This window comes from Chiloscyllium plagiosum, unplaced genomic scaffold (genome assembly GCF_037043375.1).
Source record: "Chiloscyllium plagiosum isolate Xiang-an unplaced genomic scaffold, Cpla_swu_hap1 HiC_scaffold_28, whole genome shotgun sequence".
Classification (NCBI taxonomy): Eukaryota; Metazoa; Chordata; class Chondrichthyes; order Orectolobiformes; family Hemiscylliidae; genus Chiloscyllium; species Chiloscyllium plagiosum.
This window is the reverse complement of record NW_028270166.1, coordinates 32,091,594-32,108,475: the sequence shown is the minus strand read 5'-3', so window position 1 is coordinate 32,108,475 and position 16,882 is coordinate 32,091,594. Positions and strand designations below refer to the sequence as shown.

At 40.2% G+C, this 16,882-nt stretch overlaps 1 protein-coding gene across 1 annotated transcript in view; it reads right to left on the bottom strand.

The window, feature by feature from the left end:
- Positions 1-16,882, bottom strand: part of LOC122565549 (cation channel sperm-associated auxiliary subunit delta-like) — a 96,907-nt gene that overhangs the window by 33,436 nt on the left and 46,589 nt on the right. The window contains exons 4-5 of the mRNA XM_087975866.1: positions 8,667-8,781; positions 7,188-7,255 (exon numbers count right to left, since the gene is read on the bottom strand). Coding sequence (XP_087831992.1) covers positions 7,188-7,255; positions 8,667-8,781 — 183 coding nt within the window. The remainder of the gene's footprint in view (positions 1-7,187; positions 7,256-8,666; positions 8,782-16,882) is intronic.

The window sequence follows — 16,882 nt, the reverse complement described above, 5'->3', positions numbered from 1 at the left end:
TTTTGATGTCATCTGCAAATTTACTAATCATACTTTCTACAATCACATTCAAATAAATTATATAAAATTACAAAAATCACCGGATACAGCAACGATCTTGTATCACACAGCTGGTCACAGGCCTACATTCCAAAAATAAATTCTCCACCACCACTCTCTGCATCTTATCTTCAAACCAATTTTGTATGCATTTGGCTAGCTCCTCCTGGATTCCATGCGCTCTCATCTTGCTAACCAACCTCTCTTGATTCACAAATATTTTTGGCATGTCATCTGTATCCTTTGCAATGAAAAGACACACAAGGCTGAATCTTTCCAGAAATCAGCTAAGTGTAATTTTGATGAGGTTCTTTGAGAGTTTCTTTCTGCAAGGCTCAATGAGTTTTCTCACATTATCATCATGTCACCTTGATACCTATGCCTTATGTCACTACAGAGTTCCGTTCATCACATTCTCACACTCACCATAGGCAGAAGTATTCATGGTGCCAGTGCCATGTTTGAAGCCCAGCTATGCACCCAGTCAAGTGTTGATAGTCCAAAGTTTCCCTTCATTATAGTGGGACAGGAAATACAAACCAATGCTTCTCAAAGCATACAGGTGGTATTGCTAATGTTACATTCAAGTGCAGTCTCTCATCTACCACTCTTCAAGATTCAAGTCATACAGCACACCAGTAACTCCATCCCACCTTACGATCCTGTCAGTCAGTGTTCTCTTTCCCAGTGCCAAATCTAACTCAAATTTTATTTTTGCCCAGTGTGGTACTATCACATATAGGGAATGTGGTTCAAAACGTTCATTTTAATTCGGCAATAGAAGCAAACTATAAATAAAGTGAAGCTGCATTTGCTGCTAGGAATTGATTTCTTGCCTTTTGAGCCACACAAATTTATACTCAATGTATGATTACTTCAACCAACTCTCATCTAATGGAAATGAGTGCCAAATAAGTCCTATCTGGCTTCTTGCACCTGACATTGTAATGTCCTATCATGCAGAAAGTAGAGCATGCATGCTCAAATAGAAGAGAAACTCTGACTTCATCCACTACAAGTGTTGTTTCTGTCATTTTCTATTTGCAGTAAGTGTTCAAAAAATAAAATTTTAATGAATATGGAAGGAAACACGAGTAAAAGCTGGCATGAGTAAGTCATGGACTGAGTATGGTAGTAAAGAGGGACCCCCAAACCTCCATGTTCCTTTCTTCATGGCATTCCCTGGCCAGTATAATAGTACATATCTTTCACGTATTCCCACACACCTTCTGGAATTAGGTCTGTAGCTCTCAGTGTTACTCAAGTGTGTCACTGAAGTTCAAAATTATACTATAAATTGATCGGAGATGTGCCATGATAGTGCGATAAGGTTGGTACACACCATGTGCCAATGACTGCAGGCAGATTGTTCATGCAGTCACTACCATGGAGCATGCCCTGAGATGGTCTCAAAGTTGGAAGTCCATGGGAGCAAACGGTGACCTAGAGTCACCAGGTAATTGGTCTGACTTTCACATCAGTAATTGTCACCATCTACTGTCTGCCTGAAGGGTGGAAGAAAGGGAAATTACATATAAATAAATTAACTAATAAGGAGATATTATCACATGCTCATGCATGCAAATAGACCTCTCACTGCTCACAAGCATGATTCTCATTTATTCAACACTTGGTTGAAAAATGGGGCTTCAGGCGGTCAATGTTACAATATACACTGTGATTTATATGTAATTTTATTAGCATTTATTTTAAATTTGGGTTTTGAATTTTGCATTATTAATATACGTATTCTGTAATTAATAATTCACTTCTAGTATTTCAGCAGCCATGGTTATTTCTTTTAAAATAGTCAGTGAGGATCATTTTGGCAGGTTAATAGAGTCATAGAGACGTACAGACGTACATAGAGACATCCAACCCGTCCATGCCAACCAGATATCCCAACCCAATCTAGCCCCACCTGCCAGCACCCGGCCCATATCCCTCCAAACCCTTCCTATTCATATACCCATCCAAATGCCTCTTAAATGTTGCAATTGTACAATCCTCCACCACACCCTCTGGCAGCTTATTCCATACACGTACCACCCTCTATGTGAAAAAGTTGCCCTCTAGGTCTCCTTTATATCTTTCCCATCTCACCCTAAAAGTATGCCCTCTAGTTCTGGACTCCCCGACCCCAGGGAAAAGACTTCGCCTATTTACCCTATTCATGCCCCTCATAATTTTGTAAACCTCTATAAGGTCACCCCTCAGCCACCAACGCTCCAGGGAAAACAACCCCAGCCTATTCGGCCTCTCCCTGTGGCTCAAATCCTCCAACCCTGGCAACATCCTTGTAAATCTTTTCTGAACCCTTTCAAGCTTCACAACATCTTTCCGAAAGGAAGGAGACCAGGATTGCACACAATATTCCAACAGTGGCATAACCAATGTCCTGTATAGCCGTAACATGACCTCCCAACTCCTGTACTCAATACTCTGACCAATAAAAAAAAGCATACCAAACGCCTTCTTCACTATCCTATCTACCTGCAACTCCACTTTCAAGAAGCTATGAACCTGCACTCCAAGGTCTCTTTGTTCAGTAACACTCCCTAGGACCTTACCATTAAGTGTATAAGTCCTGCTAAGATTTGCTTTCCCAAAATGCAGCACCTCGCATTTATCTGAATTAAACTCCATCTGCCACTTCTCAGCCCATTGGCCCATCTGGTCAAGATCCTGTTGTAATCTGAGGTAACCTTCTTCGCTGTCCACTACACCTCCAATTTTGGTGTCATCTACAAACTTACTAACTGTACCTCTTATGCTCGCATCCAAATCATTTATGTAAATGACAAAAAGTAGAGGACCCAGCACCGATCCTTGTGGCACTCCACTGGTCACAGGCCTCTAGTCTGAAATACAACCCTCCACCATCACCCTCTGTCTTCTACTTTGGAGCCTGTTCTGTACCCAAATGGCTAGTTCTCCCTGTATTCCATGAGATCTAACCTTGCTAATCAGTCTCCCAGGGGAACCTTGTTGAACGCCTTACTGAAGTCCATATAGATCACATCTACCGCTCTGCCCTCATCTTTGTTACTTCTTCAAAAAACTCAATCAAATTTGTGAGACATGATTTCCCATGCATAAAGCCATGTTGACTATCCCTAATCAGTCCTTGCCTTTCCAAATACATGTACATCCTGTCCCTCAGGATTCCCTCCAATAACGTGCCCAACACCGACGTCAGGCTCACTGGTCTATAGTTCCCTGGCTTGTCCTTACCACCCTTCTAAAATAGTGGCACCACACTAGCCAACCTCCAGTCTTCTGGCACCTCACCTGTGACTATCGATGATACAAATATCTCAGCAAGAGGCCCAGCAATCACTTCTCTTGCTTCATACAGAGTTCTCGGGTACACCTAATCAGGTCTTGGGGATTTATCCACCTTTACCTGTTTCAAGACAGCCAGCACTTCCTCCTCTGTATTCTGGACATTTTGCAAGATGTCATCATCTATTTCCCTACAGTCTATATCTTCCATATCTTTTTCCACAGTAAATACTGATGCAAAATACTCATTTAGTATCCCCTTCATTTTCTGCGGCTCCACACAAAGGCCCTTGTTGATCTTTGAGGGGCCCTATTCTCTCCCTAGTTACCTTTTTGTCCTTAATGTATTTGTAAAAACCCTTTGGATTCTCCTTAACTCTATTTGCCAAAGCTATCTCATGTCCCCTTTCTGCCCTCCTGATTTCTCTCTTAAGTATATTCCTACTGCCTTTATACTCTTCTAAGGATTCACTCGATCTATCCTGTCTATATATTACATATGCTTCCTTCTTCTTCTTAACCAAATTCACAATTTCTCTAGTCATCCAGCATTCCCTATACCTACCAGTCTTTCCTTTCACCCTGACAGGAATATACTTTCTCTGGATTCTCGTTATCTCATTTCTGAAGGCTTCCCATTTTCCAGCTGTCCCTTTACCTACGAACATCTGCCCCCAATCAGCTTTCGAAGATTCTTGCCAAATACCATCAAAATTGGCCTTTCTCCAATTTAGAACTTCAACTTTTAGATCTGGTCTATCCTTTTCCATCACTATTTTAAATCTAATGGAATTATGGTCGCTGGCCCCAAAGTGCTCCCCTACTGACACCTCAGTCACCTGCCCTGCCTTATTTCCCAAGAGTAGGTCAAGTTTTGCTCCTTCTCTAGAAGGTACATCCACATACTGAATCAGGAAATTGTCTTGTACGCACTTAACAAATTCCTCTCCATCTAAACCTTTAACACTATGGCAGTCCCAGTTTATGTTCGGAAAGTTAAAATCCCCAACCATAACCACCCTATTATTCTTACAAATAGCTGAGATCTCCTTATAAGTTTGTTTCTCAATTTCTCTCTGACTATTAGGGGGTCTATAATACAACCCTAATAAGGTGATCATCCCTTTCTTATTTCTCAGTTCCACCCAAATAACTTCCCTGGATGTATTTCCGGGAACATCCTCCCTCAGCACAGCCAGCCCTTATCATAAATGCCGCTCCCCCTCCTCTCTTGCCTTCTTTTCTATCCTTCCTGTAGCATTTGTATCTTGGAACATTAAGCTGCCAGTCCTACCCATCTCTGAGTCATGTTTCTGTAATTGCAATAAAATCCCAGTCTCACGTTCCTAACCATGCCTTTAGTTCATCTCCCTTCCCTGTTAGGCCCCTTGCATTGAAATAAATAGTTTAATTTATCAGTCCTACCTTGTCCCTGCTTGCCCTGACTGTTTGACTCACTTCTGTTCTCAACTATACCAGTCTCACATTGATCTCTTTCCTCACTATCTCCCTGGCGCCGCCCCCCCCCCACCTTACTAGTTTAAATCCGCCCGAGTAGCCCTAGCAAATTTCCCTGCCAGTATATTAGTCCCCTTCCAATTAGGTGCAATCCATCCTTCTTGTGCAGGTCACTTCTACCCCAAAAGAGATTCCAATGATCCAAAAATGTGAATCCTTCTCTCATAAACCAGCTCCTCAGCCATGCATTCATCTGCTCTATCCTCCTATTCCTGCCCTCACTAGCTCGTTGCACCGGGAGTAATTCAGATATTACTACTCTCGAGGACCTGCTTTTTAAATTTCTGCTTAATTCTCTGTAATCTCCCTTTAGAATCTCAACCTTTTCCCTTCCTATGTCATTGGTTCCAATGTGGACAATGACCTCTTGCTGGTCCTCTCCCCTGTGGGAACATTTTGCATCCTCTCTGAGACATCCTTGATCCTGGCACTAGGGAAGCAACACACCATTCTGCTTTTTCGCTGCTGGCCACAGAAACGTCTGTCTGTACCTCAGACTAGAGAATCCCCTAACACAGTTGATCTCTTGGAAGCCGACATACCCCTCGTTGCATTAGAGCTAGTCTCAATACCAGAAACTTGGCTGTTCATGCTACAGTCCCCTGAGAATCCATCACCCCCTACATTTTCCAAAACAGCATACCTGTTTGAAATGGGTAAATCCACAAAAGACTCCTGCACTAGCTGCCTACCTCTCTTACCTTTCCTGGAGTTAACCCATCTATGTGACTGTATCTGAGACTCCCCCCTTCCTATAACTGCCATCCATCACATACTGTTGCTGTTGCAAATTCCTCATTGCTTCTAACTGTCTCTCCAACCAATCCATTCGACCTGATAAGATTCGCATTCAACAGCATTTATGGCAGATATAATCTGCAGTAACCCTTAAACTCTCTTTAAACTCCCACATCTGACAAGAAGTACATATCACTGTACTAAAGGCCATTTTTGCTTCTTCACAATCTACAGACCCAGAAAATAACACCGTCTTATTCCTCTACAAAACACTGCCCCAGGTTAAATTAATAGTTATGGCTTATATTTTAAGTTTAATCAAGAGACATATCTCCAAAACATATAATCAAGACAGAACCCACTCTAATCATTACTGCAGCCTCTGTGTTGGACACACTTAAAAGAACGATTAACTTATCTGATTCTGTATTGTGAACTTCGCCCAAACAGGTTCCTCCAAGATTAGTTGTGAATTTCACTGTTTGTTAATTTTCCCAGACGCACTCCGATGTCTAGCGATACATGAATTCAAAACAGCAAAAGCAGTAACTGTGCAGGTTCTCTCTCTCTCTCCTGCACTGTCCTCACCATGTGCTTCCTTTGTCTGCTCTTCTCCCTTTTAAAACTGCTGTTGTTTTGACTTTTTTTCCCAACCTTCCAAAACAATGCAACAGCATATAAAACAGTAAGTGCTGCTCCTGGAATTCGAGGAAAGCACCTAAAATACCTCAAAAAAAGGAGCAGCTGTTACAGCCAGAAATTTTTCCCGTCCTCAACTAGCCATCTCACACAATTTTGTGAACATTCTCACCATAGCCCATGTTATCCAGGGACTGGGAAGATTCTACCCACAACGTATGTTCAACACTTCCATAATTTCCTGATTTCCCATTATGCATGGTCTCTACAGGACTAATTCCCATTTTAGTTATTTTTTAAAATGCTTGCAGAAACTCTTGTTCTGATCAATGCTGTAATGAGGACAAGAGCAGATGGGTCCTTGCAAAATCCAACTGAGTTTCAGTAGTAGGTTTCTGCTGTGCAAGTGCAATTTGCTTTTGATGACCACTTCGATCACTTTGCTGATGTTTGAAAGTAGACTAATAGGATTGTAATTTCCTGGGGTTAGATTTGTGCTGCTTTTAGAACATTTCCATGCAATTTTCCATGTTGTTAGGTAAATGCTAGAGTTGCAATTGAAGCAGATTGGGTAGGGCCAAAGCTAGGTCTGAGGCACATGTTGTCAAGGCCCATAGCCTTTGCAGTATGCAGTTCCTTCAACCACTAGGATGCTGAGGACCTTCGACGAAGACTAGGATGAGTAATCCAGTCAGGCTTCCAGCTAAAAATTGTTGAAGGTGCTTCCGCATTTTTAAATTCCTTTCTGGCCTCATCAACCATTATCTCCAAAACCTGCTACGGTGCAGCAACTAATATCCACTGTTCTCCCTTTTATAGTGTTCCTGTGAAGTGCCTAGGAATGTTTAACTATATAACACCTATTTTATAATTGCAAGTTATATTGCTTAAGATATGTAATTTACGTTGTATACTTAGAAACAATGTCATTAAGCTAAAAAGTGAGTTGGCCTTTATCAAGTACATACCTTACAAAAAGGTTCTTGACTGATACAGCATTGATAGCTTGAAATCCCATCTACATCAAGCTTTATACCTTTAAAAGAATTGCAAAATATTTTAAGTTTTTCAAGTGAAGACAGTTGTTTTAGCCATCTCAGTTTCATTCTAGTTTCCACTGCAAATATTTTGCAATTAATGGATGATGCTAAGTATCAGAATTAAGTCATTCAACAACAGCAAAGCATGAATCAATTATTAAATGACATTCAAAATGCTATGGGCAGATTAACCCAACCAGCTTTAAGAGCTCTATTTTGTATTTTTTTTGAAGAGAGGTTTTATGACAGAGGTGAAAAGCTGTCTAATGAATTCAATAAACAGCTTGTGGGGCCTTTTTTATTTAAAAAGTTGGAACAATAGAAGCAGCCTGAATGGGTGGAGTCAAGTTCCCCACAGGCAGGATATTCAGTTTTAGTTTTTCAGTAGCAGTTGCTGCTGGGTTTGGAGGTTGCAGTACACACTCCCTGCTACTCTTTCTCCACCTCTCTGAGTTTTCATCTGATTTTTTTTTCTTCTTCCTGGACTAGAGAATTACCGGCAGACATCTATTTTGCTGAATTTGCCTTTGCCAGGAGTGTGTTGAAGAGATGTTACTATATTAGAACAGTTATTGTTTAATAGTTAAATAATCTATTATTCCATTAAGCTTTCCAATAGAGTTAATTATTCTAATTTTTTTTTTCTTGTGTTTTAACTATAATGTATGAATAAAGTTTGTTTTGCTTCAAATCTGGTAATTTGACCATTCGATTTGCATGCAGAACACACGTGACACTTGTCTTTTAAACAAGAAAACATTAGAATTTGGGCTATCCTCTTAATGCCTTCTGAGGGTTTGGTCTGGTCTATAACATATGTCTGCACAAACCCAAATGTCCATATGTCAGCACAAATAGAGAAGTTAATGCAACTAAAAGACGGCAGCACCTAATAAGGAGTTGGTGAGTGAAAAGGAGTCTCTGAAAATCAAAAGGTTGCCACCCAAAATCAAAACATAGCTCTGAGAGTACCTCAAGAGGAGTCCTAGGAAAAATATGTAGTTTTTAGCAAATGCTGTGTACGTCAGACTAGATTTTGTGGATATATCTTAAATAAATATCTTAAATCTTCAGGGTGCTTTATGGATTTCATTTTTTTAAAATGAGCTGAAAAATGTTTACATTTGAAATTATTTTGGTGTTTTTAGCACATAGAATTGTTTAATTTTATTAAAAGTAGTTAGGATAAAATTGAATTCAGGCAGAGCACAAAACAAGCTATGTCACATTATTCATACATTAGGCTTCTCAACTAGCATTCAGTTCTATTAATTTCAATATCATTGATTATCCCAACAATTCAGTTAAGAGATGGCAAAAGTGATTCTACCTGCTTTGTGCCTCAGCTTAGTTTATAAATTAATCAATCAACAATCTGGGCAAGGTAATGCATTTAACAGAGCCTACCTTCTGCAAGAATCCAGGACTTTTGCTTTGGATGATAGCTGAAAACACTGTTACCAATTAGCATCACAACATGCTCCTCCACGAATACTGCTGCTGTTAATTTATTATTTCCACTCTGTATAAAAAGAAAGATAATGACTAAACTACCAGTTTATATTATGATAATGACTGCGCACAGTGAAACCAAAAAGAGCATGAGCCAACTGAAATTTTGTAAATTTAGAATTGCAGTTTACAAAGTACAAATATCCCTAAGATATAGAAGCAGAAATAGGCCATTCAACGAGATCATGGCTGATCTGATCATCCTTACCTCCACTTGCCTGCTGTTTTTCTATAACTTTTGATTCCTTTACAGTAAAAGTCTGTCTATTTCAGCCTTACTCTGAGATTATACCCTTTAGTCATGCTTTCCATAAGGGGAAACAACCTCTAGCAGGTTCCGTGGTATTGGTAGATTATAGAATTTAAACAACTGTACAAAACTATAAAACATAATTTTCTTCTTACATTCTCTACTTAAAAAAAACTCCTTATTGAAAGGATGACAAAAATACTGTGCTCCCCCCAAAGAGAAATGACTGTTTGTTTAGTTTCACTTCCAAAGTATTGTGCTAGTATAATATTGCAATTTAATGTTTCTGATTTCATTGAGTTTAAATAACTCTTTAGTTAGGGGGAGCTTACCTCTTGGGCCAATTATCAATTTACGTTGCATTAAACATTGATGCCATCAGATTCTGAAAAGATACTTCCAGCTAAACAGTTTATAAAGTAAATGTGATACTTTGATTTGAACACAGAACAGAAGGCAACAAAGAGCACAAATTGTGTGCACAAGTTTGACAACCACAAAATATTTCTTGTGAGCAGGTGAAATCTCGCTGGCATCCACTGAAAGAATTGTGCTCATTTTGTCAAATAACAAAGGTTCAAATACATTGTCAGCCTGTTAATTACCTACAAATTCTAATTTATATCTCTGCCACATTTGCTTTCAATATTGTCACTCCTTCCCTTCCATTCTCCACATACCTGCTTTTACAAAGGTTGTAACAATGAGCACATCTTGGATGCTGCCAGAGGTTATTTGGTGAAAAGTGTAAATGGTGGGTGGGGGAAGGGTGACTGTGATTAAACCACTCTGAGAGAACTCACAATTGAGTGAAGAATGCAGACCAAAGTCAGTCTTAGATTACGCTGGCCAAAAGAACAGAATGAATCAAAATTAGAGTGGTGCTGGAAAAGCACAGGAGATCAGGCAGCATTGGAGGAGCAGGAAAATTGACGTTTCAGGCAGAAGCCCTTCATCAAGAATGATGAAGGGCTCCTGCCCAAAACGTCGATTTTCCTGGTCCTCGGATGCTGCCTGATCTGCTGTGCTTTTCCAGTACCACTCTAATCTTGACTCTAATCTCCAGCATCTGCAGTCCTCACTTTCGCCTAAAAGAATAGGATGAGCCTATTCAAACTTTCTACTCAGCTCCACCATTTCTCAGATTTAAATTATCAGTCTGCATTTGGTTGATGGGTTCCAAAATTCTAATGCTCTCTGAATGAAGATGTGCTTCATAGAACTCCCTCATAAAAGTATGATTTTAACTTTAAGCATACATCCCCTTGTTGTAGACTCATCCAACCCCAACCCCCTCAGCTATTTTGGCAAGCTTTTCAAAATCTTAAAAGCCTCAAACAAATCATTCCTTTGTTTGAGGAATAGGGCCCAGTTTATACAAAAATAGTACTCTTGTCAAATTTGTACTACCTTCTGCTTTTAAAGATTGTTGAGGTAGCTAACACTATGCAAGCTGTTCCTTGGCCAAATATCACAGGTGGTTATCCCTACTTTAAACAGTCTGTGTCACTGGAAAGGTAGTAAACCATGGTTGCAAGAAATGATGGAAATCTATTGAGAATTGAATTTTGTGCTGTGATAGATTGAAAAATAGTTAAACTTTCATGGGGGCATCCATTTAGGTTTTTCAGTAATGTGCTAGATGTCTTGTTGCAATAAATGGAGAGGAGAGTTAGGCTGCACTTGCAGGAGAGCAGAAAATTCTGCAGATGAAATTCTCAGGAGGCAGGAGAGAGTAGGTAGAAGTAGCAGAGGTCAACACCAGCAGAGCACTTGCAAAAAAATGGATATAGTGTATGTAGATGTTTAACAATCTAAAGAAAGTTCTCAAGGAAAGCGAGTTTAATGTTCAAATAGTATATTCTATAACTACACCAGGCATCTTATTGACTGCACAACTATTCATTTGGTTCAGCTTATCATCACTCACATTATATTAATGCAAGCCTTTCCCCAGCACACACTGGCAACTATTCAATCATGACTGCCACTTTATCCAAATATGTCACTTGACTCTTTCTTGCAGATAAAAGTAGTGCACCATCAGGGAACAGAAGGTAAGTACAGAAAGAAGAGAACTGCATTAACGTGTTTTAATATACACTGAGGACTGATCAGTATAGGAAGAATCACAATGTAGCTATCTGCCCACGTTGAGGCAATACACAATTGAGCAATGTCTAGGAGAGGGGGAAAGGATAGTGCAGATACCACAGACCAAGGTCATGTCCTAATTATGGTGCAACACAGTCAGATGAGGGCTGTCATGAGCCAACACTGAACTTGCTTTCCTTGAGAACTTCCTTCAGATTGTTAAACATCTTTACGCACTGTATCCATTTTCATGGAAGTGCTCTTCTGGCATTGACCACTGTGCGACTTCTACTTGATGGATGCATACAACCATTACTTTGTAGACCGGAAAGCCTGCCAAAGAACATTCTCACAACTTCAAAGACCATGAAGGATCCCATTTCCAATTCACAGTGCCTTGAAGCTTGGGGCCCCGTCCTTTACAACATATAATGTCACCTGCCACAATAGTCAAGTCTCTGGTAACTAACATCACTATTTCAATTGTACCACAAATTACTTTAATTAAAAGTCTGAATACAGCTGCTACAGAAAGGATGTTGTTAAACTTGAAAGGATTCAGAAAAAAATTACAAGGTTGTTGCCAGGGTTGAAGAGTTTGAGCGACAGGGAGGAGCTGAATAGGTTTGGGCTATTTTCATTGGAGTATGGGAGACTGAAGGGTGATCTTATGGAAGTTTACAAAATCATGGACATAATAGTTAAGGGCTTTTCCCTGGGGTGAGTGAGCCCAAAACTGGAGGGCTTGATTTAAGGTGAGAGGAGAAAGTTTTAAAAGGGATCTAAAGGGCAACTTTTTCATGCAGAGGGTGTTGTGTGTATGGAATAAACAGCCAGTGGAAGTGGTAGAGGCTGGTACAATTACGATATTTAATAGGCATCTAGGTGTGTGAATAGAAGGATTTAGAGGGATATGGGCCAAATATTGGGAAATGGGACTAGATTAATTCAGATTATCTGGTCAGCATGGAGGAGTTGGACCAAAGAGTCTATTTCTGTGCTGTACCACTCTATAACACTATGCTGTCATCCAAATACCGACTGGAACCATCATGCCCTGGATACCACTGTTCAAAGCAGCAGCTATGGCTGTGTATCAATCTGCTCTAAACAAGCCAGCAAAAGGACTAAGACATTACCAAGGGAGAATGTCATGAACAAAAGGGACAAGATCCTCTTATTCTCTGTCTCAGGATGTAGCTTTTCTGTTCCTGTTCTTGTCATTTTATGATTGCCCTGCTGCTGTTGATCAGCAAGCCAGCCAAGACTACTGCCTTGGTCAGCAGGCCAAGATAATGAAACTTGAGTCCAGGACCTGTAGGTCCATAGCTTTTTCAAGGAATTTGTAAAATTGGATTCAAATGTGCATTTGCTGATGATTTTAATTGTGTTGTTGGATTAAGGCTAACATCTAACATGCATAGGCAGTGACAAGAAGTAGGAAAGGAATTTAGGACTGTTTGTGAGAGGGTTGAGATTATGCTAACACTAGTTGAGATTACACTTAATGTCAATAAATGCTCCTACATTTTGTATTGTAGCTCCTGCTCCCATTCTCCTCTGCTTCTGACCCTATAGGTGACAGCAAAGACTGTTTGTTCACAATCAACAAATTGTGCAATGTTGAACATACTGCTATAAATCTTGATACACAATCAGCTCCAGACCAAGCTGAACATCATGTTGTTTAAGGATTGCAATTCACTAGTTAGATTAGATTAGATTACTTAGTGTGAAAACAGGCCCTTTGGCCCAACAAGTCCACACTGACCCTCCGAAGAGCAACCCACTTGGATCCATTCCCCCACATTTATCCCTTCACCTAACACAACGGGCAATTTAGCATTGCCCAATCACCTAATCTGCACATCTTTGGACTGTGGGAGGAAACCCACGCAGACACGGGAAGAATGTGCGAACTCCACACAGACAGTTGCCTGAAGCGAGAATTGAACCCGGGTCTCTGGCGTTGTGAGGCAGCAGTGCTAACCACTATACCACATGGTGTAAGAGGATATGTTTTGTGTGTTAATCATCAAACAGCTGCTATTATGGGCAGGTTCCCTGTTTGAGGAAGTTGGGCTTTTGGAGGTTTAAAGACCAATGAGTCACCACAAAGTGTGTTCTTACTATAGGTTCATTTGATTACATGCATAAGATTCAGTGACTGAAGGGATGTGTTTTAAAGAACAATAAAAGATTCACCCTAATGGAGCAGAGAGAAGAAATTCTGTTGAAGCCAAGAACAGCTTTAAACTTTAAGAACACATCTCTGTTCAGAGTGTGGTATAATTGGTAAATGAGATGTAGAATTTTAAGTGGTGTCAATGGGGAATACCTTTTCTGTAGCTGTCTATAATGACTAACCAATGTTAATTTTAATTTATTTCCCAGTGTAAAATTAATACAAACTCTTGTTTTACTCAACTGTTAATGGGATGTGGGCATTACTGACTAGGCTAACATTTACTACCCATCCATAACTGCCCTTGAGAAAATAGTGCGAAGCTGACTTCTTGAACCGTAGCAGTCCTTGGGTGTAGGAACACCTATTAGAAGGTAGTTCCATGATTTTGACCAAGCAACAATGAGGGAATAGCAATATTGCTGTAAGTCTAGATGGTGTGTGGCTTGAAGGGGAACCTCCAGATAGTTGTGTTCCCATCCATCGCTCACCCTTATTCTTATAGCTGGTATAACTGTGGGTTCAGAAGCTGTTGTCATTTTGATGCTTGGTGATTTGCTGCAGTACATCTTGCGGATGATACAAAATGCTGCCATCATGTGTTTGTGGTTAAGGGAATAAATGCTGAAGTTGGTAAATGGTATCAAGCTTCTCACATTGCTGCAAGTAGATCATCCAGGTAAGTGGAGCACATTCCATCATATTCCTGAGTAGTATCTTGTAGATGGTGAACAAGCATTAGGGAGATAAGGGATATAACTTGCCACTGAATTCCAAGCCACTGGCCTTTTCTTGTAGCTACACTATTTATATTGCTGATCTAGTTCCGATTTTTACCAATTGTAAACCCCAGGATGTTGATAAACTCAGTGATGGCAAGTGTTGCATATCAAGGGATCTAGTTAGATTCTCTCTTGGTGAAGATGGCTATTGCTGACAAATTGTATGGCAATGATGTTAATTGCTAATTATCAGCCCAGGCCTACATATTGCCAAGGTCCTGCTACATAGAGGCACAAACTGCTTCCGTATATGAAGTGTTGTAAATGCTCCTCAACATTGTACAGTCATTAACAAACATACCCACCTCTGACTTTTTTTTAAAAAAATCATTCAAGGGATAATGACATCGCTGGCTAGACCAGCACTTATTGGCCATCCCTAACTGCATAGAAGGCAGTTAGAAGTAAACCACATTGCTGTGGGTCTGGAAACATATATAGACCAGATTTTCTAAAGGATGGCAGATTTTCTCCCTGAAAAGGACATTCATGTAAGAATTTTGACAGAGAAAAGATCAGAGTCACGCAGCATAGAAACAGACCCTTTGGTTCAACTTGTCCATGCCAACCAGATATCCTAAATTAATCTAGTCCCATTTGCCAGCATTTGGCCCCTTTTATCCCTTTTAAATCTTTCTCCTCTCACCTTAAAATTTATGCACTCCAGTTTTGGACTTCCCCACCTGGGGTATTCACCCTATCCATGCCCCTCATGTTCTTACAAATTTCTAAGGTCACCCCTCAGCCTCCAACTCTCCAGAGAAAACAGACCCGCCTATTCAGCCTCTCTCTATAGCTTAAACTCTCCAACCCTGGCAACATCCTTGTTTCACAACATTCTTCCTATAGCAGCAAGACCAGAATTGCATACAGTATTCTAAAAGTGGCATAATCAATATCCTGTACAGCCACAACATGACCTCCCAACTTCTATACTCAATGCACTGACCAATAAAGGCAAGCATACTAAATGCCTTCTTCACTATCCTATCTACCTGCAACTGAACCAGCTGAAGGCAGCTGGGTCTAGGATATTACCCTGAGTAATTCTTACAGTGATGACATTGGATGAGGTTGATCATTCCAGTGCAATTGCAGTATCTTTGTGCTAGGTAGGACTCCAACCCAGGGAATTTCACCCAGTTCCCATGGATTTCACAGTTTCACTTGGGCTCCTTGATGCCATACCTAGTCAAATTTTGCCTTTATGCCAAAGACGATCACTCTCACTTTATCTCTGGAGCTCTGCCTTTTTGTCCATATTTGGACCAAGACTGTAATAAGGTCATGAATTGGAGCAGCCTTGGTGGAATCTTGACTGAGCGTTAGTGAGCCAATTCTCTTTCAAGTGCCACTTGTTAGCACTGTTGATGACTATTGTCCATTTGGCAGGAAGACTAACAAAAGCATTACTCAACAAATTATATTACTCAAAAGATTTGTACCTATGTATGTACAGGATGTAATTGGGAAAGGCAATTTTAAAAGCTGTAAAGCCATGGCTTGACTGCTTCCAATGTGAACACTCGAACACCGGTTCTGATGATTCCTCAAATTCATGTGTGAGAAAGCCCTTTTGTTCTTCACACTCGTGTTCTTTGAACTTGTCAACTTTGCACATTCTCTAAATTTAGAGGTGGAATCACTGTCGTCTGAAAGCTGCCATGTGCACCTCCATCTGTTCTCTGTAAACAGTTAACTTTATGCTTTTAACGTAATGGGCAATTACTGGATACAATTTCTTGACAGATGAAAAGAACAAATTATCCATTATTGATAATGCCCTCAACTACCATTACATAGTGCAAATACGTAAGCCAAATCATCATGAAAGAAGAAAGGCACATAAAAATTAAGAGTCAGTCACTCTTGTAGTTTTTACCCTATTTTGAGAATACAGTTTCAATCAGTGGCTGGCATGTTTCATTCATTTGTGATGACGCCATTCCTTTAACAGGGTTAGGTTGTCTTGGTTTTTTTTAACGAGAGGTTGTAAACAACACAGGTCCTGAAACGTCTGAGGGTGGATGGATTTTAGGGCCAATTTGTTTACAGCTAACAGATACTGCCTCAGGCAGAAGGCTTTCAAATTTTAAAAATATATAATGAAAGGGGAGTGGCCAATTCTCACAGCTCAGTTTTTCTTCGTTGGTTTAGGATTTAATGCAGCAGTGTGTATGAAGGCTGCTGGACCCTCTCTCTGTGACTTCATTCCTGTGTTTCATTTTACCTTTTGTGCCAAGGGATGTTTTAGGGATTGTTGCAAGTATTTTGGAATAGCATCATTATGTTGGGATAGTCTGATGGGTTTTCGGATAGGATAAATTATTTGATATTCTGTACTCCTTTGTTTCATTCAATAATCCTGTAATTAAATTCTGTTTTATTTAAAACAGTCTGACCAGCTGATTATCTCTTAGAATAGCCACTGTACATTTGCTTAAAATCAAATAGCAAAATTAGGATCTGGGCTACCTTCTTGAAATGTTTTGAGGTGCCTGGCCTGGTCCATAAAAAATTGTGGGTTCTTTGTGGGATTTGTTTGTAGTTCCAAATTTGGATTAGAGTTATTGGACTCGAAGACAGGGAGTGGTAAGTGTTAGTGTCTTTTATTCCAGGCGTTGATTTGGTTGGTTTAAACAGTGCTTGGGATAGCAATGACTCTTTCAGTCACAATAGTTTTCTGGGGGTGGAATAAGTTACCTTGACCTTGGGGGTTTTACAAAAGGTGGTTAAGGCCAAGCTGCAGGAATTGGCAGGCAAGCTGGAGTTGGAGCTGCCTCCTTCTGTGAGGAAGGGA